At 60.3% G+C, this 23,647-nt stretch overlaps 2 protein-coding genes across 11 annotated transcripts; one reads left to right on the top strand and one right to left on the bottom strand.

Annotated features, from left to right (window-relative positions):
- Positions 1-1,895: 1,895 nt before the first annotated feature.
- Positions 1,896-17,947, top strand: LOC111145571 (protein O-mannosyltransferase 1). Of its 6 annotated transcripts, none has more exons than XM_022500515.1 (19): positions 1,896-1,916; positions 2,746-2,897; positions 3,887-3,993; positions 4,533-4,583; positions 5,146-5,292; positions 5,826-5,937; positions 6,526-6,591; positions 6,679-6,772; positions 7,000-7,155; positions 8,368-8,498; positions 8,882-8,977; positions 9,943-10,035; positions 11,594-11,690; positions 13,242-13,334; positions 13,649-13,769; positions 14,100-14,197; positions 14,732-14,845; positions 15,516-15,642; positions 16,558-17,177. In XM_022500515.1, exons 2-19 carry the CDS (start codon positions 2,776-2,778, stop codon positions 17,043-17,045), a joined length of 2,313 nt encoding a protein of 770 aa, XP_022356223.1. In that variant the 5' UTR covers positions 1,896-1,916; positions 2,746-2,775; the 3' UTR covers positions 17,046-17,177. The 6 variants fall into 6 exon arrangements, with proteins under 6 accessions (XP_022356223.1, XP_022356224.1, XP_022356222.1 ...); XM_022500516.1 differs by lacking the exons at positions 1,896-1,916; positions 5,146-5,292 and adding exons at positions 2,254-2,347; positions 17,189-17,947 and having other exon boundaries at positions 16,558-16,735; XM_022500514.1 differs by lacking the exon at positions 1,896-1,916 and adding an exon at positions 2,254-2,347.
- Position 17,948: 1 nt separating this feature from the next.
- Positions 17,949-23,432, bottom strand: LOC111145573 (uridine-cytidine kinase 1). Of its 5 annotated transcripts, none has more exons than XM_022500523.1 (7): positions 23,191-23,432; positions 22,659-22,818; positions 21,788-21,884; positions 21,401-21,474; positions 21,227-21,321; positions 19,745-19,793; positions 17,949-19,231 (listed from the first exon to the last, which is right to left on the bottom strand). In XM_022500523.1, exons 1-7 carry the CDS (start codon positions 23,296-23,298, stop codon positions 19,053-19,055), a joined length of 762 nt encoding a protein of 253 aa, XP_022356231.1. In that variant the 5' UTR covers positions 23,299-23,432; the 3' UTR covers positions 17,949-19,052. The 5 variants fall into 5 exon arrangements, with proteins under 5 accessions (XP_022356231.1, XP_022356229.1, XP_022356230.1 ...); XM_022500521.1 differs by having other exon boundaries at positions 21,401-21,543; XM_022500522.1 differs by having other exon boundaries at positions 21,401-21,543; positions 23,218-23,354.
- Between the last annotated feature and the right edge of the window lie 215 nt (positions 23,433-23,647).

Raw genomic sequence — 23,647 nt, forward strand, 5'->3', positions numbered from 1 at the left:
GTACTAGCTCTTTCCATATGAAAGAATTCTCCTTATTTAAATAAAAAAAAATTAAAAAAAGAAAGAAAGAAAAAGAAAAAGCCCTAAAGCTGAACATGCTTTCTCAGGCTGTGTGTCCCTCGATTTTCTGTTGTCATTTGATGAGAGAGATGGAAGGGTTTTTAGGGACATCTTATGTGGAAATCGGGAGTGACTTGGCTGAAATGCTTTAAAGCAGGGTGGGGGAGAGAAGGGATTAAAACCTATAGATAAAGGTTAATATTCCAAATGGGTAAATGTTAGTGCCCATCCTTTCCCCTGGTGGGTGATATCAAGGTGTGCAGGACATGTGCCTGCCCTTTGCCCTCTCCCTACTTCCCCCTAGAATTGGGCATGTCAGAGGAGAAAGCATCTGATTTGTTATGGTTTATTTTTTTAAGTTTTAAGTAAGCGTCTGACCCTAAGATGAAGAGTTGCGTGCTTTACCAACTGAGCCAGCGAGGCTCAGTTGTGTGAGCCATTTTATGCTTTGTCGTGGTTTTGTTTGTTTTTGCCACTTCTTAGTGACCCTTATCTTTTGCTGGGAAGAGAGGCTTATACTGCACTTTGGGGTAGGGAAGAGGAATGCTCCAGTCGGGAAGTGAGAGATCAAGCGCTTGGGTTTGAGTCCCAGCGGTGAATGTCGGGTCTGCCCTCAACCACCCCAGCTGCATGACTTGGGAGAACACTTCACCCCCCTGGAGTCACAACTGTAAAATGCCGATTTAACAGTACCTAACCTCCTGGGGTAGTGTGGACTCAAAGAGGTCATGGGCACCAGTTAAGAATGTAGGAGACTTCTAAATCACCCCTGCATAAAACACCTTCCATGAGGAAAGACTCTGCAGTTTCCTCCAGCGCCTCTTGACTGTAGGGAAGAACAGGGACCTGGGCACCGGCTGTCTCAGCTCTAGCGGCCAAACCCGTTCCCTGGATTCACTGCCAGGGACAGGGGGTTCTCGGAACTTCAGGAGTCAGCCAGCCCCACTGCTCCGGGGGCCCAGGGAGCCCCCGGCCTCAGGCGGGGTGAGCTCCAGCTCCCTCCCTCTCCACAGCCTTGGGCGAGGCACGGGTAAGTCAGAAGTAACCCCACATTCTCCACCGGTGTCCTCTAACGCTGGGTTGACCAACATTCGCGGGGAAGAGAGATGGTTCGCGAACTACCACCATTGTAGTTCTTAACCTTGCAATACCCATCCGTGAGATGAACACACATACGCGAGAGGACCGGGAAGGGGAAAACTGGGAACAAGGTTGGCCGTAGGTTGGCCGTCCCGCCCCGCCAGCGGGGGACCGAAGAGCGGCGGCGGGGGTAGGCAGGGGCGCAAGGGAGCACGAGGAGCGGTGGGCCGGGGGCCGGGGGAGCCTTGCGCAGTGCGAGAGAGCCCGAGGGAGCCTGGGCTGGGGGCGGGGAAGCGGCGGCAGCACCGACCCCGCCCGCCCTCCCTGCGCACGAGCGCTCCCGCGGGCCCCGGGCAGACCCCCGCACGCGAGCTGCTCGCCGGACTGCACTGCGATGCACACGGCTAAGACCCAACCGTCTCGTTTTTTTAAAAACACTGGAGCGTCCAGCGGCCACGGGGCTTCTGAAACACCAAAGCTGTCAACGGCGCACTACAGAGGCGGGTCTCTGCGCCGTTCCGGACCCTGAGGGCCCCGGCGGCGCACGCGCGGCGCTCTGGCCCAGGGCGCACGCGCGCCGCTCCCGCAAAGGGCTCCGCAGGCCCGGCGAGTCGAGCGTCGAGCAGGCGGTACGTGGGCGGCGCAGAGTGCCGAGCAATCTCGCCCCGGCGCGCGACCAGAAGCCCTAACGGTGGGCGCCCCCCGCCCCCCGGTCGGCGGATCCGAGGCGGGGTCGGACGCGGGGAGCAGCTCTGCGGGAACTCGACGAAAAGAGAGTACGTTTGAGGCGCCGGGGACGAGCGCCCAGTTGAGACCCGAGAGTCGGCGCGGGCCGCGCGTGCGCGGCTTGCGGACGACCTGGGGCGGGGGCGTCGGCGTCCGGCTGGACAGGGGGCGGGGCCGAGGGCAGGTGCGCCCGGGGAGAGAGGGGGGCGCCCCGGCAGGTGCAGGCTTGGGAGAGGAGGGAGTGCTCGGGGCCGAATGAAACCCGCGGGAAGGTGCAGCCCGAGAGAGAAAGGGAATGCCTGGAAGAGGAGTGGGGGCCTCCCAGGGCTCCTAAGGTCTCTGCAGAGGCGGGGACCGCCACAGGCCAGATGCAGCTTTGTTTGGTGCGAGAAGGGGCGCCCAGCGAAGACAAGGGGCACTCAAGGGAAGATGACACCTCAGGGAGGAAACGGGGGCTCCTGGGTACAGACGCACCCTCGGGGTGAGAAGCGGGGCGCCCAGGTGATGGGCTGCAGCAGGGAGCGGGGTGGGGGAGCACTAGGGGCAGATGAGGAGCCTTCTGGGGCCCAGGAGGGCGAGGTTGGCGAGGCCCGGGGGCTTCCCTAATAAGCAGCTCCTCTCCGGGAAGCGCTCGGGGGGTGGTCGCGGAGTGGCTTGTTGAGTGAGTGAGTGACTGTTCAGTCCTGAGGCGCCCGAGTTCTCACCTTAGGTGACTGCTGGTGTCCTCCGGACTTTCTCCCAAGGACCACCTGCCCCCCCCCCCCAACGCCTGGTTCTTCGCGGTGCACCTGAGAGCTGCGGTGGCTGCCGAGCTCTTCCGCGAATCTGTGAGCTTCTGGTTGCTGCTGCTTTTCCGATGCCGTCTCTGTCCTTCTCCAGGGCATCCTCCAGGACCTGCTTCTCTACACGATGTTGGGATTTTTGGAGCGCCCTGTGGTGGTGACGGCTGACATCAATTTGAACGTTGTGGCTCTGACTGCAGTGGGGTTACTGAGCCGCCTGTGGCGGCTCGCCTATCCAAGGGCTGTGGTGTAAGTCAGACAGCCCCATTCAGGACGGACTGGAAATTGTGATGTGTTCATGCGCTGGGGACCGAAAGTGCCCTTCTGAACAGCAGAAGCGAGAGAGTGGAATTCCGGGCTTCTCCGTGATGGATGTTTTGGGCAGAGGAGAGGACAGTGGGTCCTCAGGGCGGCACATGCTGAGTCCACCTGTCACATTTGCCCTGTAGTTCTCTAGCAGGTGGAATGTGGCCCCTGAAACAGATGCAGCAGCCATAGGTACCCATTTAAAATCAGGGGTAGAGGATCGATGGGTTTGGAACTGAGTCTCCATTGACCTTCGAGCGTGTTGCTCTAAGGAGCGATGACGGCTGGTGGTATGACAGGGCCACTTGCTGTCTGGCTAACGTGTGTTCAGAGAAGAACACACATTGTGGAACCCATTAAACATACACAAAAGTAGGGAGAATAGTATAACCCCCCCATGTGTTCATCACTCAGCTTCAGTGGACTTTTTTGAGGCAAGTCATAAGCAGCATGTTTCAGTAATTTGGTATCTTTCTAAAAGATGAGAACTTAAACTGTCTTAACATTGTCACGCCTAAGAAATTAACAGCAATATTGACGATATCCTTGGATGTCCCCAACTGTCTGAAAATAGTTGCAGTTGGTTTCTGCATGTCCCCCCATGACCCCTGCCCCTGGTCACCACGTGTGATTCTGACCCTTAGTCACAGACGCAGCCCCGGGTCTGGGAGGCCTCTCAGTAGACAACCTGCTTGCACGTCCTCAGTGGACCCGGGGAGGGTGAATCGAGTCTGTGTAGGGCAGACACCTGAGTGTGTGGCCGTTGTCGGCGAGTTTTCCCTCCTGTCCTTGTGCCGCTGTCTGAATATTTGGGACAAGGTGCAGGTGCAGTCAAATGAGCACTCACGTTGTTTGGAAACAGGAGTACATTTACCCTCCACCTGTGCTAGGGCATCCGCTTCTAGTGACTATCACGCCTGTTTGCTTTGCAGCTTTGATGAAGTGTATTACGGGCAGTACATCTCCTTCTACATGAAGCGGATCTTCTTTCTGGACGGCAGTGGACCACCATTTGGCCACATGCTGCTGGCCTTAGGAGGTAGGATTCGTTAGCAAGGGAAGTAGCCATTTATTTTTTTTTAATTTTTTATTCTTTAAAGATTTTATTTATTTGACAGATCACAAGTAGGCAGAGAGAGAGGGAGAAGCAGGCTCCCCACTGAGCAGAGAGCCCGATGCGGGGCTCGATCCCAGGACCCTGAGAAGGCAGAGGCTTTAACCTACTGAGCCACCCAGGCGCCCCTAGAAGTAGCCCTTTAAAACTCATAAGTGAGGGGCTCCCGGCTGGCTCATTTGGTGGAGTGCGTGACTCTTGATCTCGAGGTTGTGAGTTCAAGCCTCACGTTGGGTGTAAAGATTATTTTAAAATAAATTAATAAATAAAGCCTATTTACAACACCTAAATAAATAAGTAAAATTGTGGTAATTTGTTTAAGAAATTATTAAACTCGTAAGTGGAATTTCTTGAGGGCAGAAACTGTGTCTAATTAGTCATCAGTGTTTCCCTGTGGCTGTCAGGGTTTGGTACTCCCCAACTCTTGCTGCTTGGGGTAGTTTCTGACTTGTCTTTTGTTTCAGGTTATTTAGGAGGATTTGATGGTAACTTTCTGTGGAACAGGATCGGAGCAGGTAATAGGTCATTTTCACGTCCCTTGTGACTTTGGAATATTAGGATGGAGAGGAAGGGCTTTCCTAGGGATTAACAACCGTGGTTTATTAATCCGTCCAGCATATGATGAATTCGGTACACGTGGAAGGCTTTTGAAAGGCCTGGCGACCATCTTAGTGTATAATCACGGCACCTACTTTGTCCTCGGTTTTCAGGCCATGGGGCAGTGTCTGTGTGTGGCATCTGTCGCAGTTATCTTTTTTCCATGGAAGTTTTGTCTCTTGCCTCAGTGTTTTGGGGAAAAGGCAGGGCAGATTTATAAACGAGTAAAGCACTAACTACTTTCAGAGTCATGAGGCATTATTTTCATGCCCGATGAGTGCGAGGCTCTGACTGCACACGGCCAAGGTCAAGGCTTTTATCCGCAACTTACACACGCCCTTCTGACATGGTGCCTAGTTTGGCAAACTTGCATTTTGGAATCTGTGAACGTGACTCCATGTTTGAAAACACACCTGCTGCTCAGGAAGGTGGTGCGTGCCCCATGTTGGTCAGCTCCGCCGTGGTTGCTTTTCCATCCAGAATACAGCAGCAACGTGCCCGTGTGGTCTTTGCGCCTGCTGCCGGCCCTCACCGGGGCTCTGTTGGTGCCCATGGCCTACCAGATCCTGCTGGAGCTTGGCTTTTCTCATTGCGCCGCCACGGGGGCTGCCCTGCTGATACTTATCGGTGAGACCCAGGCCTCTGCCTGCTCTGGTGCCGCTCAGGGAAGCCCCCAACATTGGCCCCAGTTATGTCACAGCGTGCAGCCCAGGAGAGCTCGTGGGTTTAGTAGATGTGCCCCCGCAGGGTCTCCTCCTCACAGGGTGGAAGGAAGTGTGCCCAGTCTGCCCAGATTTGACTCTGGGAGGACTCCGTGGCCCTCCTCCCAGGGTGTGGGCTGGCAGAACTGTGAGGTCAGACTTGTGAAGCTGCATACATCCACGTACCACGAAGTTGGCATTCCTTCTGTACATGACAAGGATAAAGACTCAGAAAGGTTCTTTGACTTGCCCAAGGTCACACAGGTCTTGCTAGGCATGATTCACACCTCAGAACTCGCTTCTGTGGTTCTGGAGCCCATCTCCTCCAGCCACCCAATCCTGAACTTCCCATGGCCACGTTCTGTGGCCTGTAGAGGGTGTCCTTTCTGTGGGTGCTCCCATCTCCCTGTGTCTGCCCTTGCTCCCTGACAGCTGACGTACGTGTCCTCTTTCTAACAGAGAACGCTCTCATCACTCAGGCAAGGCTCATGCTTTTGGAGTCAGTGTTGATATTTTTCAACCTGTTGGCTGTGCTGTCCTACCTGAAGTTTGCCAACTCCCAAAAACAGAGGTATGCAGCAGGGGCACGCCCTTCCTAGTTAATGAGAGGGAAGTGTCCGGATGGTTTGTTGACCTGAAAGGGTCTGATGCCTTTTCATTTGGGGGAGCCGCTTGTGGACTTTGTGTCTTTCGTCGTCAAGACTGGCCCTTGGCTCCTGACTTCACAAATACATTCTCATTTTTGTGTAATTTTTTTTTTAAAGATTATTTATTTGAGAGAGAGAGCAGAGTGAGCAAGAGAGAGCATGAGCAGGGGGATCAGCAGAGGGGGAGGGAGAAGCAGGCTCCCCACTGAGCAGGGAACCTGACGTGCGGCTCAAACCCAGGACCCTGAGATCATGACCTGAGCCAAAGTCAGCCACTTAGCTGATGGAGTCACCCAGGCGCCTCTCACTTCTGTATAATTTAAACTAACTGGGAAAATGTTCTGGCCAAAAAGAAAAAAATTCTGCCGGGACTGAGATTTGAGAGACGACGGTGCGTTTTCTCGTCATGGAGCTCAGGATGGCCCACTGATCCCGAGAGCTCTGAGGGGTGCTCCCCCTCGGGCAGTGTCTCGTGATCCGTTCCCAGCTGTGCTCTTCTGCTTTGACCCCAGGCCCTTCTCCCTGCGCTGGTGGTTTTGGCTGACGCTGACCGGAATGGCCTGCTCCTGCGCAGTGGGGTGAGTCTGGGCTGTGGGCCTCAGGCAGCCTTGGCCGTCTCCTCATTCTGTGCCTTGTTGGAACGATTTCTCCTTGGGTCTTTTCAGCGTCAAATATGTGGGTGTCTTCACGTACCTGCTAGTGCTCGCAGTGGCCGGCGTCCATGCCTGGCACCTGATCGGAGACCGGACTCTGTCACATGTAGGTGCCTCGTGGAATGGGGCGAGTGGCCGTCCCAGGGTGGGCGGAGGTCGGTGTGATGTGAGCGTCTGGGGAGAAAGTCTTCTCCAAAAGACAGGCTTTGTGAGCCTCTGGCCAGAGGCTGTGGGAAGCCTGGAGCTCTGCTGCCCGCTTCCTCTGGGCCTGCCTGTCTGGAGGGCACACCTTCCCGAGCGGCTGGACATGACCTGTCCTCTGTCTGGCGGCAGGTCCGTGTGCTCTGTCACCTGCTTGCCCGAGTGGCAGCGCTGCTGGTCGTCCCGGCCCTCATGTACTTGTTGTTCTTCTACGTCCACTTGACTCTGGTCTACCGTTCCGGGCCCCACGACCAGATCATGTCCAGTGCTTTCCAGGCCAGCCTGGAGGTAAGGAGGGGCACCACGGCCGCCTCGGAGAGGGGATAAGACTAGACTCAGGGTTTTCTTTTTTCTTTTTCTTTTTTTTTTTTTTTTTTTTTTTTTGAGAGCAAGAGCATGAGCAGAGGGGGAGGGAGAAGCAGACTCCCCATGGAGCAGGGAGCCCGATGCGGGACTCAATCCCAGGACCCTGGAATCATGACCTGAGCCGAAGGCAGACACTTAACCGACTGAGCCACCCAGGCGCCCCTGGACTCTGAGTTTCTTATGTAAACACTGTCAGGTGTTAGGGGGGAAAACCACATCAAGACATGACGAAGCCGCTTTAGTTTTTCTAAACAAGCTGTGCGTGTGTGGACAGCGTGGAAACAGGCGATGGGTCAGCTCTTCAGTGTGGCCTGCCTGAGGACATGGCAAAGTCCCACAGACACGGGACAGGTGCCCACACGTCACAGGACAAGCTCGGCTCTGGCATTCCTTCCTGCTGACTCTGCAGAGAGAGTGAAACATACCAGTTGGGGGGTGGTGAGGACTGGAGAGTCCGATGGGATCCACTCCTGACACCCAGGCATGTGTGTTTGGACAAATTTCTTAGCTCATCCAAGTGCTCGTCTTCTCACCTTTTTTTTTTTTTTTAAAGATTTATTTATTTGAGGGGAGCCTGGGCAGTTCAGTTTTTGGTGTCGGCCTTCCTGCTTGACGGGAAGCCTGCTTCTCCCTCTCCCTCCGCCCCTGCTTGTGTTCCTTCTCCTGCTCTCTCTCTGTGTCAAATAAATAATAAAATCTTTTAAAAAAAAAAAAGGTTCGTTTATTTGACAGAGGACACAAGCAGGGGCGGAGGGAGAGGGAGAATGTCTAGCAGGCTTCCCGCTGAGTGCAGAGCCCGTTGTGGGGCTCGATCCCAGGACCCTGAGATCACAACCTGAGCCGAAACACAAGAGTTGGACACCTGACCCATTGAGCCACCCAGGGAGCCCTTTTTTTTCTTCTTTAAAGATTTATTGAGAGAGTCTCACCTTTCAAATGGACAGGGTTGCACTTCCCGGAGGATGCCTGTGGCACTAAGCGGGCTGTGTGGAGGGATAGGAGTAGGTCCCGTGTCCTCCTGCTAGTTCTGTGACACGACAACGACTGCCACCGCCCGAATACGCCCCCCGCCCGGAGGAGGTGTGGCTGTCCAGAGGCTCTCTTGCTCACGGCCCCCTCTTGCTTTTGTCTCAGGGCGGCCTAGCTCGGATCACGCAGGGCCAGCCCCTGGAGGTGGCCTACGGCTCCCAGGTCACTCTGAAGAACGTCTTTGGCAAACCCGTGCCCTGCTGGCTCCACTCCCACCAGAGCACCTACCCCATGATGTAAGGAAGGCGACCGTTGTAAACCGAAGGTCGTAATACGTTTGGCTTTTTCACGTTTCTGCTGTTACCAGCTTTGACTCGAAATGAAATTTCCGAGAAAGACGTTGAGCTCTCGGATTCTGATTATCAACGAACCTTGTCATTTCTGTGTATGGAACAGAGGGACTCCGGGGCAGAAGGCTCTTCTGCCTCGGGGGCTCTCCCACACCTGCTGCTTGACGTGCACGCTGGGTGCATCCTCCTGTCCCTCTCGGACCCACGCTTACACGTCTCATCCTTGTTTCCACCCGGGCACCTTGCCGGGTGGCGTCGGCGGGAACCTCGAGAGAAAGGCTGATGGCAGCCCCCAGCGGACACGTGGTTGTGTTGGTTCCTTCTCACAGATACGAGAACGGCCGAGGCAGCTCACACCAGCAGCAGGTGACCTGTTACCCGTTCAAAGATGTCAACAACTGGTGGATCGTGAAGGATCCCGGGAGGTGCGTGCGGGTGCTGGGACTCCAGGGTGGGGCTTCCCTCGTGGCCCCCTCTCCGTGGTCGCTTCCTCCCTCGAAGCTTCGAGAGCAGCTCCGTGCTGCTGAGCCGGCGGTCCAGGGGTTGAACGCTTCCTCAGGGAACTGCTCCCTGCCCCGCCCAGTGTCTCCCCGGGGGCTTCCCAAGCTCTCTGCCAGCGCCCCCTGTGCTCCCCACGGCATTCCCTTGCTCAGGCCTCACGGATGGAGGACTCCCTTGTCCCCCTGCCCCGTCCAGTCCGGCAGCCCGTCCGTGGACGTCCTGCAAACGAGGTCCCGAACCATCCTGGCCTCTGTCCCTACCCCCTGCGTCTCCCACAGCTGTCTCCTGCTCCAGTTCTCGCTGCCCCACGTGGGCTTTTAAAATGTCACTCATGGCAGATCACGGTCGTGCTGAAACCCTTCCTAGCTTCTGTCGTCCCTTCAGGGCCACCAGGGCCATCCAGACCCCTGACGGTGGCCTGCAGTGCCTGGCCTCTGTCCTGCCTTGTGCCGGGGGTGGCTTTTTTTTTTTTTTTTAAAGATTTTATTTGTATATTTGACAGAGAGAGAGAGAGAGAGGTAACACAAGCAGAGGGAGAAGGAGAAGCAGGCTTGAGGAGCAGGGAGCCCGATGTGGGGCTCAATCCCAGGACCCTGGGATCATGACCGGAGCCCAAGGCAGATGCTTAACGACTCAGCCACCCAGGCAGCCCTAGCCGGCTTTTTCGTAAAACCTGTCGCTCCTCTGGGAGGCTGCCTTGACTGCCCTCCTCTGGTCACGGGCACGTCGGCATCCCGGTACCCGTTGTGGCGCAGCCTGTGAGGCGGTCGGCCGTTTGTGGCTGCTCCGCCGCGCCCGCCACCACCCTGCTGGGCCTTGGGGGTGCGTGTATGGGGCACGGGGACAAGGGAGGCCCCCCGACTGACGGGCCGGCTCTCCGCGTCCGCAGGCATCCACTGGTGGTGAGCAGCCCGCCGCGGCCCGTGCGGCACGGGGACGTAGTACAGCTGGTCCACGGCATGACCACCCGCTTCCTCAACACGTGAGTGCCCACCGTCCGCCCTCTCCGCGCCTCTCGGGTCGGCTGCCCACTGCCCCTACGCCAGTGTCTGGCTCCCTCGGGGTGGCCCCGCGCTGTAGCCCGCGCTCTTTGGTGGTGCCCCCCCCGTGATGGTGATGACAGCACACGGAGGGGTTGGGGGACGGGGCTTAGCAGGGGAGCCTGCAGACCCTGGGGCCGCCCTGGACCCTGCAGTGGGTGGTGGCTGGGGGCGGGGGTTGCTTCGAAAGACAGGTGAGGGAGAGCACGGGAGGGCTTCCCACATAGAACCAAGCGCGCCACTTCCCTGGAGTTGAATGGCTTAAAGTACGTGTGAGTTCAAGAAGCGTTGGAATCCGGCCACGTAAGGTCCAGAATGGTCCCTGCGTTTCGGTGCTCAGCCCTTTCCTGACTTGACCCGAGCAGTCTCTGCAAACCAGCGTGCCCCGGTCTCCTCTCTTCCTACCTCCACCCAGCTTCTCAGGTCATCTCCTGGCTTCTCACGCCTCCCAGATGGTGCCTCGAGACCCTGTTTCCCCCTGCAGGCTACCCCCTGCAGCCTCTGGCCTCTTCTCCCTGGAAGAAGCCAGCGCTTCAGCCGCCACCCCGGCTGCTTCTCTTCCTTCTGCTCCTGCTTCGGCCCAGTCGAGGCCTGATCCCTGTGCTGTCAGGGCCGGTGCCCTGATCTCCTGCCTCCCCTCCCCTACCCCCCACCACGGGTGGTGCCCTGTGAGCCCACGCCGTCCACTGGCCTGGCCTCACTTCTCGGCCAGAAGCCTTCCAATGACTCCCACCGCGTGGCCGTCACGTTCAGAATAACATCCCCACTTCTCCCTGGCCGCGGGCCCGTTGGGATCCAGCCTCTGGTGACTCCCGGGAGAACTTCACTGCAGTCCCCCTGGCCTCCCTGCTGTCCCCAGATGACCGACCGCAGCACCTTTGAGACCTTTACACCTGCTCTCTGCCTGGAATGTTCTTGGACTCCCATCCCCCATGGCCCGCTCGCTGTGGTCACGCGTCAGCTGAAATGTCGCCTCCTCAAAGCCTTTCCCAGGCGCTCCTGCTCTCTTGGTTTTGTCGGTGGTGCCCCACAGCCTGGCACTCTTGGCCGCGCACATGAAGGTCTGCCTTCTCCAGGTGCGAGGGAGGGCTGTGTCCTCCGGAGTGCCCGGCGCAAAGGAGGATAAAGCGTGAGAACCACACAGATGAGGGAGGTGGTTCTTTCTGGACATCGGAGGTCGCCGTCCCTGAGGGCGTCTCATCCCCCCACGGTGTTTCTAGTCCCGCAACCATTTCCCAGACTGGCTTTGTCGCCCATGGTGGAGTGGCAACACCCGCGCGGCCTGGGCTGCCGTCCATCAGGCCCCGCATCTCGGGTACTTCTCCCCAGGGGAAGGGCTGCCGTCAGTGTCTCGTGATCCGCAAGCCTCAGACGGTGCCCCTCGGGGCCGCTCCTCCTTCAGGCTGAGCCGGTTTTGTTTCTGGAAGTGGGTTTTTGCGCTTCGAGGCGTAGTGATGGGCTGGGTGAGGAGCCCCCTCCACAGCACGTTGTGTTTTCCAGGCACGACGTGGCGGCGCCCCTGAGCCCCCACTCACAGGAGGTCTCCTGCTACGTGGACTACAACATCTCCATGCCCTCCCAGAACCTCTGGCGACTGGTGAGTCCCAGCCGGAAACCCCTCCGTGGCCATCAGGAATGTGTCTGTTCAAAAGTGCCCTTTAGAGTCACTGATTGAGATGTAAAATTAGTGATTTTTAGCCCTATAAAATGCCCCAGGTGTTTTCGTGGGAAGGGAGACGTCTCCATGGGAGGGACGAGCTGGCTGAGCAGGTGGTCTGTGCTCTGTGGTGGCCATGTGGCTCTCGGGGCCCTGCCAGGTGAAGGTGCCCTTGGCCTTGGCGGCCTCTCCAGACTCAAGACCAGGTCATGGCTGCACAGGGTCGGGCCTCCCCAGCCACCCTCCGTTGACCACAGGAGCCTCTTTCGTTGAGCCTCGCCTGGTGTGAAGGAACACCCTGGCCACAGGGTTTCTCTGGGGACAGCTGGGGCTCTGACCGGGCCTCTGAGCATCCAGGGACACGGGCTGCCCCCTTCCAGAGTCCCTCTCCAGGGCTGCACGCGGCCTGCTGGAAACGGTGGCAGGAAGAGACAGTTGTGTCCCCGGGTCCTTGCGCCGCTGTGAGTTCAAAGACGTGCTCAAAAACAGTTTTAGTCCCGTGTGCACGCTAATCCCCGGGGGCGGGGGTCTCTCCCTAACGAGAGGCAGGCTCTCCTTCCAGCTCCGACCAGCAGCCGCCCGCCGAGCACGGGTCTCCCGCCCTCTGTTCTGGGCTCGCAGGTGCGACCGGCAGGGCGTGCTGGGTGCCGTGCCACTGGCAGGCCCTCCTGGTGGAGCCAGGGGCTTCAGGGCTGCCGTGTGTGTGTCTGTGTGTGTGTGTGTGTGTGAGCAGCGTCCCTCCGTCCCCCCCTCACCTTCTTGGTGCTGCACGTGTCCGCCTACCTTCTGCTTCTCCCTCCTCCCTTCGGCTGTTCCCATGGGATGGGAGCGCTCTGCACCCAGGCCCCGTCACTGGGAGGCCTCCTGGTGGACCTTCTCCTAGGGGCCCACCTATTGCCCTTCTACCAGGCCTTGGACAGCTAATGGCCAAGCCCCCTCCTCCCCCGTTCCCGCCAGTAGCACCTTCACCCCCACAAGCCCACATGTCCAGGGACTGTGGCTCATGCAGCAAGGAGGGAGGGCGGCCGACGCGGGGTGTACCGTCAGCCCGGCCTCTCCCTGCTCCCGCAGAGCCCTTGGGTCCTCCGGTCCTCCCTGACAGCCACACGCCTGCACGGGTCACCACGAGGCTGCGATAAGATACAAGGCCAAGTGCTCTCACAGTGTTAGTGGTTCCATTACCTGCCAGCAGCCCCCGCACCCCACAGAGGACACCTCAGGGACCGTCTCCAGCCCTCGCCTGAGCCGTCTGTGCATTTGCACAAGCGAGAAGGCCGATGGGGGCCTCTCGACTCTGCAGAAGAGCAGTGTGGCCCCGGCCCGGCCAGGGGCTTGCTGCGTGGGTGTCGGGAGCAAGGTCGGGGCACCATCCTGTTAGCTCCCTGGAGCTTGGTCCCTTGCCTCAGCGTCGTTGTTTGGTGATCGGTGCTCACTGGACAGGTCAGGAAGTCGGGGAAAGAACGAGATCGTTGACAGGACCTGCTTTTACAGGACATCGTGAACCGCGAATCCGACACGGAGGTTTGGAAGACCATCTTGTCCGAGGTCCGCCTGGTGCACGTGAACACCTCTGCGGTCCTGAAGGTAAAGGGGAGCTGGGTTTGGCTCACCTGTCTCGGCTGGGGGCGGCTCATGACACAGTTTACCGGACCCTCCGGGCTGAACGGACTCTTCACGGGCAGGACGCCCGGCTAAAGCCTTTGCCGTGTTACATGCACGCGGCGGGGCAGGACTCCGACTTCTCATACTGAATCCTGACGTGGCGGGCGCACGGGGGAGAGGCTGCCGCCCTTGGCGGCTGTGGGCAGAGTGACCTGGTGGCAGGGTGGTGGGGATGAGCGGGGGCCCCGGGCCTGCGCGTCACCCCCCGTCTCCCCCACAACCCACTGTTTCGCTAGCTGAGCGGGGCCCACCTCCCGGACTGGGGGTTCCGGCAGCTGGAGGTCGTCGGGGAGAAGCTGTCCCGGGGCTACCACGAGAGCATGGTATGGAACGTGGAGGAGCACCGATACGGCAAAAGTGAGTCTGGCCCGCAGGCTTCCTGTCGCTTTAACGAGACACCCTCCCTACCCCCTGCCGTGGGCTCGGGTTCACTCGGGGATGGGACGCCATGCGCACTCCCTGCTGAGCCGAGCCCGAACAAGCCACCTGTCGCTCTGAGGTAGCGCCTGGGGCCCGTGCAAGCTGAGCCTTTCGAGTGGAAAGATCCGGATTTGACAGGGCTCCCGCAGATGGCCGGGAAGGCCAAGCGGAGCGATGCTGTGGGCTGTCAGAGAAGAGGGACGTGGGCTTTTCTCCAAGCTGCCAGTGTGTGGTGAGCCCCTGACCTTCTGCTGTGTGTCGTGCCAGGCCAGGAGCAGAAGGAGAGGGAGCTGGAGCTGCACTCGCCCGCCCAGATGGACGTCAGCAGGAACCTGAGCTTCATGGCCAGGTTCCTGGAGCTGCAGGTGACCAGAGGGGGTGGCCCGGCTCTACCTGGGGCGCTGGCTCCTCACCAGAGGGAGCGCTGTGCTCGGGAGAGCTGCACCCTTCCCGTCGTCTTCCTTCACCCGGGGCCTGGCTGAGCAGGAAGGGTTCCTGTGTCTCGGCCGTAAGTGGTAGAGGCCACACGGTCAGCCCCGGGCCTGTGGCCTTGCGGGCAGGAATAGCCAGGAACCAGGCAGTGTATCCTTGTATCCACAGCCAGAGTATGCTTGGAGCCCCCCACGGTCAGGTCAGAGTGGCCCAAAGTCAACATGATGGAGCCCTAGCAATGTCAGAATCAGAAACTAGGGGTCCTGAATCTAAAAGTGTCCTTTAGCACCAAGTTCAGTCCCTTACCCCCACAGACAGGGTGATGGGGGCCTTGGGGTAGGACCTCAGCGCCACGTGTGCTGGATGGTCCAGGTGAACGTGAAAGGGACACCCCAGCCCCTCAGCCAGGCCCCCGAGCGAGGGCGGCTCTGGCTGTGAGCTCGACTCTGGCCTCTGCCTCCTTGCAGTGGAGGATGCTGATGGTGAAGAGCGATGACTCAGAGCACAAGTACAGCTCCTCGCCGCTGGACTGGGTCACCCTGGACACCAGCATCGCCTACTGGCTGCACCCCAGGACCAGCGTACGCGGGCGCGTGGGCAGGCGGCGCGTGGGGCGGTCGCTCGGGGCTCCTCGGGCGTGGAGAGCAGCCGCTGCCTCCTGCGCGGGCCTGGCTCGGTGAGGGGCCTCCTGCGGGGCCGGTGCTCGCGTCAGCCGTGGGGGTGAGGTCCCGGCACAGCCGCACGTTGGAGGAAAGCAGGCTTTACTGCTTTTGTGGGAGCGCGTTGCTCCCCGTTTTCTGAGAAGAGCGGCTTTTAAAGTACTCCCGCGCTGTCCTGCATAGAGCACGAGCGGCCGAGCCCACCCGTGCTCTGTGCACACCTGTCTGTCCCTCCTCACACCTTAGGATGAGCAGCCGGGAGCTGGCACCCCCAGCTCCAAACACCTCCCAAATGAGTTCACGCTGAAAACGCTCCCCTTCGTCCTCCTCCGCGTGGAGACGAGCGGCCACGTGCTGTGGAGCGGGGTCCTTAGCCCCGCGTGGCCCCGGGTCACCCTCTGCTGGGCGCTGTTGTCAGAGCAGGGGTGCTGGCCCCTCCCGGTCGCATCGCTGCTTCGCGCCCTTCCTGCAGCAGAGGCTGCGGTTCCAGCCTGTGCCCGGGGTTTGGCCGCAGGCTGGCGGGCACACGGGCGTTGTCGGGGCTGGGTCCCTCCAAGCAGCCGGTGGCTGACGGGGTCCCCTGTGCCCTCAGGCCCAGATCCACCTGCTTGGGAACGTCGTGATCTGGGCCTCGGCCGGCCTCGCCACAGCGGTCTACGCGCTGCTTTTCTTCTGGTACCTGCTTAGACGCCGAAGGTGCATCTGGGACCTGTCCGAGGGTCAGTGCGTCTCGCTCCTGGTGACAGTCGGCCTCACCAGCAACCTGGGCCTGAAGGCGATCTCCTTGTTTCTTTGTGGAAGGGGCTTAAATGTATCTTTTTAAGAAGATTTTATTTATTTCACACAGAGAAAGACACAAGAGAGGGAACACCAGCAGGGGCAGAGGGAGAAGGGGAAGCAGGCTCCCGCCGAGCAGGGAGCCCAATGCGGAGCTCGATCCCAGGACCCCGGGATCATGACCCGAGCCGAAGGCAGACGCTGAGCCCCCCAGGCGCCCTGTGTTCTGTCTCCCTAGAGATAAAATGTTGCAGTTGAGGGTCCCACGTTGTGTTAGAGGCTCGTGCAGGGAAATGCAGGGGCCAGGCAGGAATGGCCCTCTCCCCAGGATGTGAGCCCCACCTCAGTGTCTGCTCGCTCGGGGATGGCGGACGGCACGGAGTGGTCAGCCGGCCCTGAGTTACTCGGGTGCGGGTGGTTTGCGTAACAGAAACTGCTGCGGACTGTCTTGAAACAGACAAGGGCAGGGGGAGCCCCCAAGGCCTTAGCAGTGTGGCAGCGTCCCCAGTCTTCCCGCTGACCACTGCCCCAGGGGGCAGGGCGGGTCCCCAAATACAGCCCCTCACAGCTCCGGCTCCTGAGAGTCCGACCTGCCTGCTGATGATCCTGGAGGAGCCGGGGCCCCAGGGGGTTGGGTATGGCTCGGGGGGTCGGGATGGTGAGGACCCCGCAGGAAGTACAGGAGGTTCTTGGGACATAGTTCTTTCTCCAGAGATCACGGGAAGGGTTGGGGGGTGGGGAACGGAGAGCGTGTGTACCTTAAAGATGAGGAAGGCAGCTCGTGGGACTAGCAGAGAGCCTTTGCACGCGGGGCCCGGGTCAGCAGCGCTGGCTCAGGGCAGCCTCTCCCCCCGCAGATTGCTGGCTGCGCTGGGTGCTGGCCGGGGCTCTGTGTGCCGGCGGCTGGGCGGTGAACTACCTCCCCTTCTTCCTGATGGAGAAGACGCTCTTCCTCTACCACTACCTCCCCGCGCTCACCTTCCAGATCCTCCTGCTCCCTGTGGTCCTGCAGCACGTTGCCGACCACCTGTGCAGGTACAGGGCCTCAGCGGCTGTGCCCCCCGGGGCTCCAGGTCCAGGGGTGTCCCAAGGGAGGACTTCGGGTGGTGTGGGAAGGGTTGGGGGCACCATGGGAGGCAGGTGTGGCCAGCTGCGAGGGGCGAACAACGGGGACGCGGGCTGGGTCGCACGGTGTGCGGTGGAGCAGAACCACAGCGAGTTCTGGAAGTGGGGCCAGAGGGCGTGGACTCGGTGTTTTGGGGGGTCGGGAGCTGCACAGCCTCTCAGGAGGGCTGTGGTTCGATCACGCCGGGAGTGGGGATGCTGCTCCAGCACCGGAGCGTAGATGGGAGACTCCGGAACATGCACAAGGAGGGGGTCATGTCCAGCGCCTGGGGCAGGGAGTGAGAAGGAAGGACAGGCTGTCCAGGGGGCCTGGTGCGCCTCATGGTGAGGAAGAGCCCTGTGCCCGCGCCCCGGTCCCCCCAGGTCCCCTCTCCTGAGGAGCGTCTTCGGCAGCCTGGTGGTGGCGTGGTACTCCTGCGCCTGTCACGTGTTCAACACGCTGCGCCCGCTCACCTACGGGGACAGGTCCCTCTCGCCCGGCGAACTCAAGGCCCTTCGCTGGAAAGACAGCTGGGACATTCTGATCCGAAAATACTAGCAGGACGCGCGCAGTGAACGTCTGGACTGGGGTCGGGCAGGAAGGGCTGTCACCGAGAACCGTGTGGGTCTTTGACAGAAGAGCCTAGGCCGGGCTATGGTGTCCCGTTCTCCAGACGGTTGATGATGGTTTGTTTTGAGCCGAGTTTCTGCTTTCCAGGCAACAAAGAACATGCCCGAGGCGTGTACTGGCGCCTCCGCGCCCCCTGAGCTAGGGCGCAGTGAGTGGCTGGCGGGCGTGGGCCTCGTGAGGGAGCAGCAGCAGGAGGGGAGCAGGCCACGGTGGGGAGAGTTAGGGTCAAAGCAGCCAAGGCCCTGGGCCTGTGAAGCTGCAGACGCCTCCGCCTCATCCCCAGTGAGGCCTCGAGGTGCCGGCCTGCGTCCCGTCCACGCCAAACGAGCTACTGAAGGACGGGCCCCGGACTCCGGCCACTGCAGCAGAGACCCTGGGACCCCTCGCTGCTGCTGACATGGCGGGGGCACACGGGCCAGCAGCGCCACCGGCACGCTGAGCCTCGTGTCCCCCACAGGTACCCCCATCCTGAATTTGCCTTCTGTGTACAATTAAAAAGGGACACACTGGCACTGGCATTTGGTATTATTTATTGATTCTCCAAAAGGGCACAGTAAGCTGGACAAGACTGCCACACGGTCATCAGAGAGCAACCACGGCCAAGCTCAGCTGGGGTCCTGTCTGTGGAGCTACACTCAGTGCTTGATGGAAGGAAACAGGGAGCGTCAGTGCAGCTTAGCCCGTGGCCAGGGGGAGGCGTCACTTCTATTCTATACAAACGGAAGGGAAGACAAGCCAGGACGACTCCGGCCATAGGCAGAGGATGTGGGGTGTGTGCGAGGAGACTGGCTGGCATTGGGCGCTGGGCCCTAGATGGGGCCCCGGGCTACCCCAGGGAAGGCCTGTCCATTCAGCACCGGGGCCCCAGGTGGCTCCTGAGCAGGACGGCGCGGAGACATGGGGTGCACCAGCCTGCCCCCCCGCCCCACCTGTGGAGCCGGGCTCGGCCTGGGTGAGCACGTGTCGTCTCCTGTGTTGGCTGCTGGTTAAGGAAAGGCTTGTTCCCGGGGCTCCTTCCTTGGCGCACAGCCCAGGAGGAAGGAAAGCTCTCTGGCTCCTTAGAAAGGGGTGTGCCCCCCTGGATCGCACCCCACGGCGGGGGTGGGTGGGGAGCATGAAACTCGGTTACTGGGTCACAACTCACATGGGAGAATAAATAACGAAACAGTCACACATGTAACACCTAGAGAGGGGAAGTACTCTTTTCTTGACCTGTTTCAGTCGCATGTGTGCGGGAACCGGACCATCCTAGAGAGTCCCTCTCGCCGTGGGTTCCTGTCACACGCTTGGACAGCCACAGCAGCCATGCCGTGTGCTCCGTGTTCCCAAGGGACGTGACCGGCTCACCACACGTTCCGGGGCATTTCTCAGTAACTTGGACTTTTAACCCTCTAATGTGCGGAAGCAGGTGAAGATGTCAAGAGGGCATGCCGACATCCCGTCGAGTGTGACAGGTGCAGTGAGGACCACCGCGATCCCCGCCCATCCTGTCCGTACCTATGGCGCCCAGAGGAAGCAGTGGTGGCGTTTAGAGGGGCGGGTGGGCGGGTATCTCTGGGCCCGACCCTGAACACAATCTGTCAGGGGTCCTGCCCAGGAGGCTGAGCACCCCGCTCCTCAGTGGGGTCTGCTGCTGGACTCCAAGTGCGATCGCTTGCCAGCGGTCAGCACGCCAGGACGGTCTCCCGGCTCAGGAAATGTCCTCTTGTAGCTCCGCCCATTGGACCCTCGCTGCCATTTGCAGAGGTCGCCGCTCAGGATGTCCTGGATATGCTGCACGATCAGGTTGATGGCCACTGTGGCAGAGACAGCGCGCTCAGCCCGTCCGCCCCCTCGAGGCCTTGAGGCCAGGCTCGGGCTGCCACTGGTTCCCTGGGCCACCCAGCCCCGCAGCGGCTTGGGCGCCGAGAGCACAGGCCTTCCCGCCGAGGCTTCGTGGCGGTGCCCGGAGTCTCCGCAGATAGAGAAGCGCTTGGCGGGAAGGAGCACGGTAACATGGCCTGGCCCGTCTGTGGGGGTCTCGGTTCACCAAGAGCCCAGAGAAAAAACACTTCCTGCTATGGCGCAAGTCCCCGTCAACAGAGCGATCTGTTTCCGGCCTCACTGAGCTGTGACAAGCAAGGCGGGGCCGTTTTCGCTGTCCAACGTGTTAAACAGATTTTTAAAGTATTCTTTGGATCTGTGCAACACACGTACGTGGACGGGAACCCTCATCACTTCACTGTGACCACCAGGACCGGGCAGGGCCTGCCCCAGGGCCCAGGGCGGTGGACTGGGGGGTCGGGGCAGCCGTCAGGCCTGGTTCTTACCCATGTTGTCGACCCCTCGAGGGATTATCACGTCTGCATACTTCTTGGTCTGCAAGGCAAAAAGCAGATCTCAGAAGCTCTGTCCCTCCGAGGACTTCTGGTTGTTCGACACCAGACTCGACGGCAGGAGAGCGGCCGTGGGGGGCGTGGCGGGGACCGGGGTGTGGCAGATGGGGGGCTGGGACTTGGGTGTTAGGCAGGTGCCAGAGGCAGAAGTGGCTGAGGCATCGAGAAGACACACGTTCCTCTCTGGGCGTCTCTGAAATGCTCGTGCATTTTCCGGGGAACGCCATTGTGAGAAGAGGTCCCTGAGCCACGTGACCTGCGGTATCCTTCTGCCACACGTGACCTGCTTCCTCTGGAACCAGGAACCCTTCTGCGAGAAGCCCAGATTGGGAGCGAGGGAGGTCGCGGCACACTCCGTGGCTGGCACGTGCACAGCCCTCCACGCGGCCTGTCCCCGTGCGAACACCTGCTCCCTGCCGGGTGCTCTGCCAGGTCAGGGCAGGGACAGAGACACCAGGAGGAACCCGGCCATCGAGGAGGGACCCCAGCCAGGTGTTGCTAAGAGGGACACACCCCAAGCAGGCTGAGCAGAGGGAGAGGAAAAGGAAGCCGTCTGAGCTGCGGGACAGCCCCGCGGACCGTTCCGTGTGGTGGGCATGTAGACATGGGCCAAGTCCTGGGGCAGTGGTGTCTGCAGGCTGTGGGGACCCATGGAAGCCGCGGGCACAAAGAGGGCCAGGCTGGCTTCACGGGGGGCGCTCACTGTGGGGTGCGGAAGAGCTGAGGAAGGTCGTACTACAGGGGCGAGAGAGGGACACGGTCACCCTGGCCAGACTCAGGGTGTGGCTGCACATAAGGGGAGTGGGAAGTTCAAGGACCGTGCTGGGGCGCAGCCTACACATAGGGTCACCTGGTGGCAGTGGGTGTCCACACTTTTCCCATTAACCACCTGCTCTGCCAAATGCCTTTCCTTCTGTGAGTAACAGAGAGTGTGATTATCAATTTACTTTTCTCACCACTTTCCAGGTGCTTTGGAGAACACAAACGTAAAATAAGGTTCTCTTCCACCAGCAGCAGACAGAACTCATCTGTCTACTCAGCACAAGTGGGGATCCCGGCTCCGTTTCCTTTGCACCATATTTTACTTTTAAGAAGCAAAATGTTAAGTTTCCCTTTCAAACTACCGATAAGTCCCATCCAGTAAGAGCTGGAAAGTGGAGAGAAAGGGGAAGGCCTGAAGCAGGAGGAGAGGAGCTGCATGGAGCTGTGGGGCCGAGGGGCTCTTGCAGGCAGAGGAAGGGATCCACACAGACAATGCTTTTAGAGCGGAGAAGAGTCCCTGCGAGGAGGTCTAACGAGCTAACTTCTCCCTTCGTAAGACCCTGCTCCCCCACAATTCAGCTCTCACGGTACAGGGCGCCAGGGGTCCTCTTGAAAAGGGAGAAAAGGAGGTCCCCAAGCAAGCAGGAGGGGTACCGGCAGGCAGAACTCCTCGAAGGCTGGTTTGACGAAGGTGGTGTACTGGGTCAGGATCTGCTCCAGGTCCCTCCCGCGCTGCACGTCCCGGAGAACTGAGGCAGGAGGAGTACGGCAGTCAGGACTCGCGGCTGGCCTCAGCCAACAGCAGAGAGAGGCCTGCGTCCGCCTTACCTCTTCTTGACAGCCTGACGTCAGAGTCCGTGTCCACAAAAAGGCGCAGGTGGAACATGTCCCGGACCTCCTGACTGTAGAACACCAGGATGCCCTCGAACAGGACCACGTCTGCGGGGTAGACCACCGTGGTCTCTGCTAACCTGGGAGGCGAGACCAGGACACGGGCCCTGCTGGAGCTACGGGATCTGGGAGCCCAGGCACAGATGGCTCTGGTCACCAGGTGTGGACCACCTGGAGGGGGACAGATGACAGCGGGAGGGAGACAGGGGTATGCCCAGAAACCAACAGGGCCAGGCTGATGCAGGGCTACCTGCGGACCCCACGGCGGGTGTGCTAGCTGGCCCCCCTGCACACGGTTCCTCTCCCAGGAACCACCTTGCTCACCTTGAATGGGTCACAAAATCGTAAGTTGGGACCTCGACAGTTTTGCCCTCCACGATGTTTTTCAGAGTCCTGTGCATCAAATCGTTATCAAAAGCATCTGCAGGGACGGAACAAAAGGCAAGACTCTCCAGGCATCCTTGTGCTGGGGATGGGAACCAACTTCCTCTGCCTGAGGGGCGGGCAGCCACAGCTGGGTGCTCATGGTACCTGCGGCCTCGGGAACATCTGGACTAGACCCCACCCCCACAGTTTACATTTGCAGGCTGCTGTCCCACACAGAAGTTAGACCCGGGGATTTCCTGATCGGCCAGCACTGGGAGGCAGGTGGGTTAGGCATCTGCTTCTATTTCTGGGAAATAACCACCGACCAAGGCTGCTTAGGCGTTCCTCCCGCTGGGACCCAGCCATAGGGTGGGATCTAGCGGTGGCAGGCAAGGGCAGGCTGGCTCTCTCCTCTCATCTGTTGACCCCATTTGCACCTGAGCAGAACAGACACAGCCCTCTCATTTAGCCGCTGCTTGCCCTGCTACCCTCTAAAGGCCTTTGCCCCAGGGCAGGACCCCACACAGCAGGAAGGTGGGGGATTTCTTCATGACCAAAATCTTGGCATAGCAATGGTCCCCAAGGCTCCACGGAAGCAAAGACTTCCTGACTGGCTCCAAATGAGGGAGCCGGCAGCTCCTGCTGGGCCGTCTGGGGCGCAGAGAATGAGGCAAAGTCCTTCTGACTTAATCACACAGCCTGCTCCGGCTCAGACTACTCAGAAACGTCATGGAACCACTGGGGTCTCTCTGCATCGCCGGCCGACCCGGGAGCCAGTCCCCTTGGTCTGTCCTCCCTCCCGCCCTCCCCTTAGGGTCTTCAGCTGCACCTGGGTGGTCGAAATTGTACTGTCCCTTCAACGCCTTGGCCTTCTGTTCTGGGGTCAGGACCTTGTAGAACCTGTCTTGACTCAGGATGACCAGCTTCCGCTGCCGGTGGTCCACTTCGTTCTGGCCCAGCAGCTCCATGATCTTCTCACACACAGTGGACTGGGAATACAGACAGGATTCCCGCCTGGACCTGCTCCCGCCACGGGGCGGCCTCAGGAGACCCTGACCCACCCGCCCGCGGAGGCTTGCCCACCAGGCCAGCGACAGGTGGGGCTGGCCTTGGGGGAAGGCCGCAGGGAGGGTGCGAGGAGCCCGAGGGCAAGCGCCCCAGGCCCTGCCTGCACCCCGGCCTGGCCCACCACAGCCGCAGCCCCCTCGCCCCTCCACCCCAGGCCCCGGAGGGGGCGCCTCGGCAACCAGGAGCCGGGGGTCTCTTCGCCGGCTGGAGGCCGGATCGGCCCGCCCCGAGTCTCCGAGGGCCGGGGGTCGAGGTGGCACACGCAGGCCCCGCCGGGCCACCCAGCCCCTTACCTTCCCGCTCGCGGTGCCGCCGCTCACCCCGATCAGGAAGGGCCGGTGATGAGGGCGGTCCGCCTCCGGCGCGGCGCCCTCGCAGTCGCCGCCTCCAGCCGAAGCCATCCCGGGCTCCGCTGGCTCGCATTGGGTTCCTGGCTCCCGCCGCCTCCCGGAACCACCCAGCCTGCCCGCCCCCGCGCGAAGATCGGAGACGCCCCCTCGGAGCTCCACTTCCGGGAGGCGTGCGGCGCGGGGGGGGAGCGCGCGGGGCACGGCGGGAGTTGTAGTCCGAGGGGACCGAGGACACTGCGCCTGCGCGAGGCGAGCCGGCCTCCCTGCGGCCAGGTTGCTCACAGCCCTGTGGTGCTGCGGGTTTGCTGCAAAGGGCGAAAGCCCCTGCGTAGCGCCTCTGGCTGGAGGAGTCTCTAGATGGGTGGCCGCCTCCATCCGCGCCCCCTACCTAGCAGCGTCG

This window comes from Enhydra lutris, unplaced genomic scaffold, assembly GCF_002288905.1.
Source record: "Enhydra lutris kenyoni isolate GAN:26980312 unplaced genomic scaffold, ASM228890v2 scaffoldscaffold13, whole genome shotgun sequence".
Taxonomy (NCBI): domain Eukaryota; kingdom Metazoa; phylum Chordata; class Mammalia; order Carnivora; family Mustelidae; genus Enhydra; species Enhydra lutris.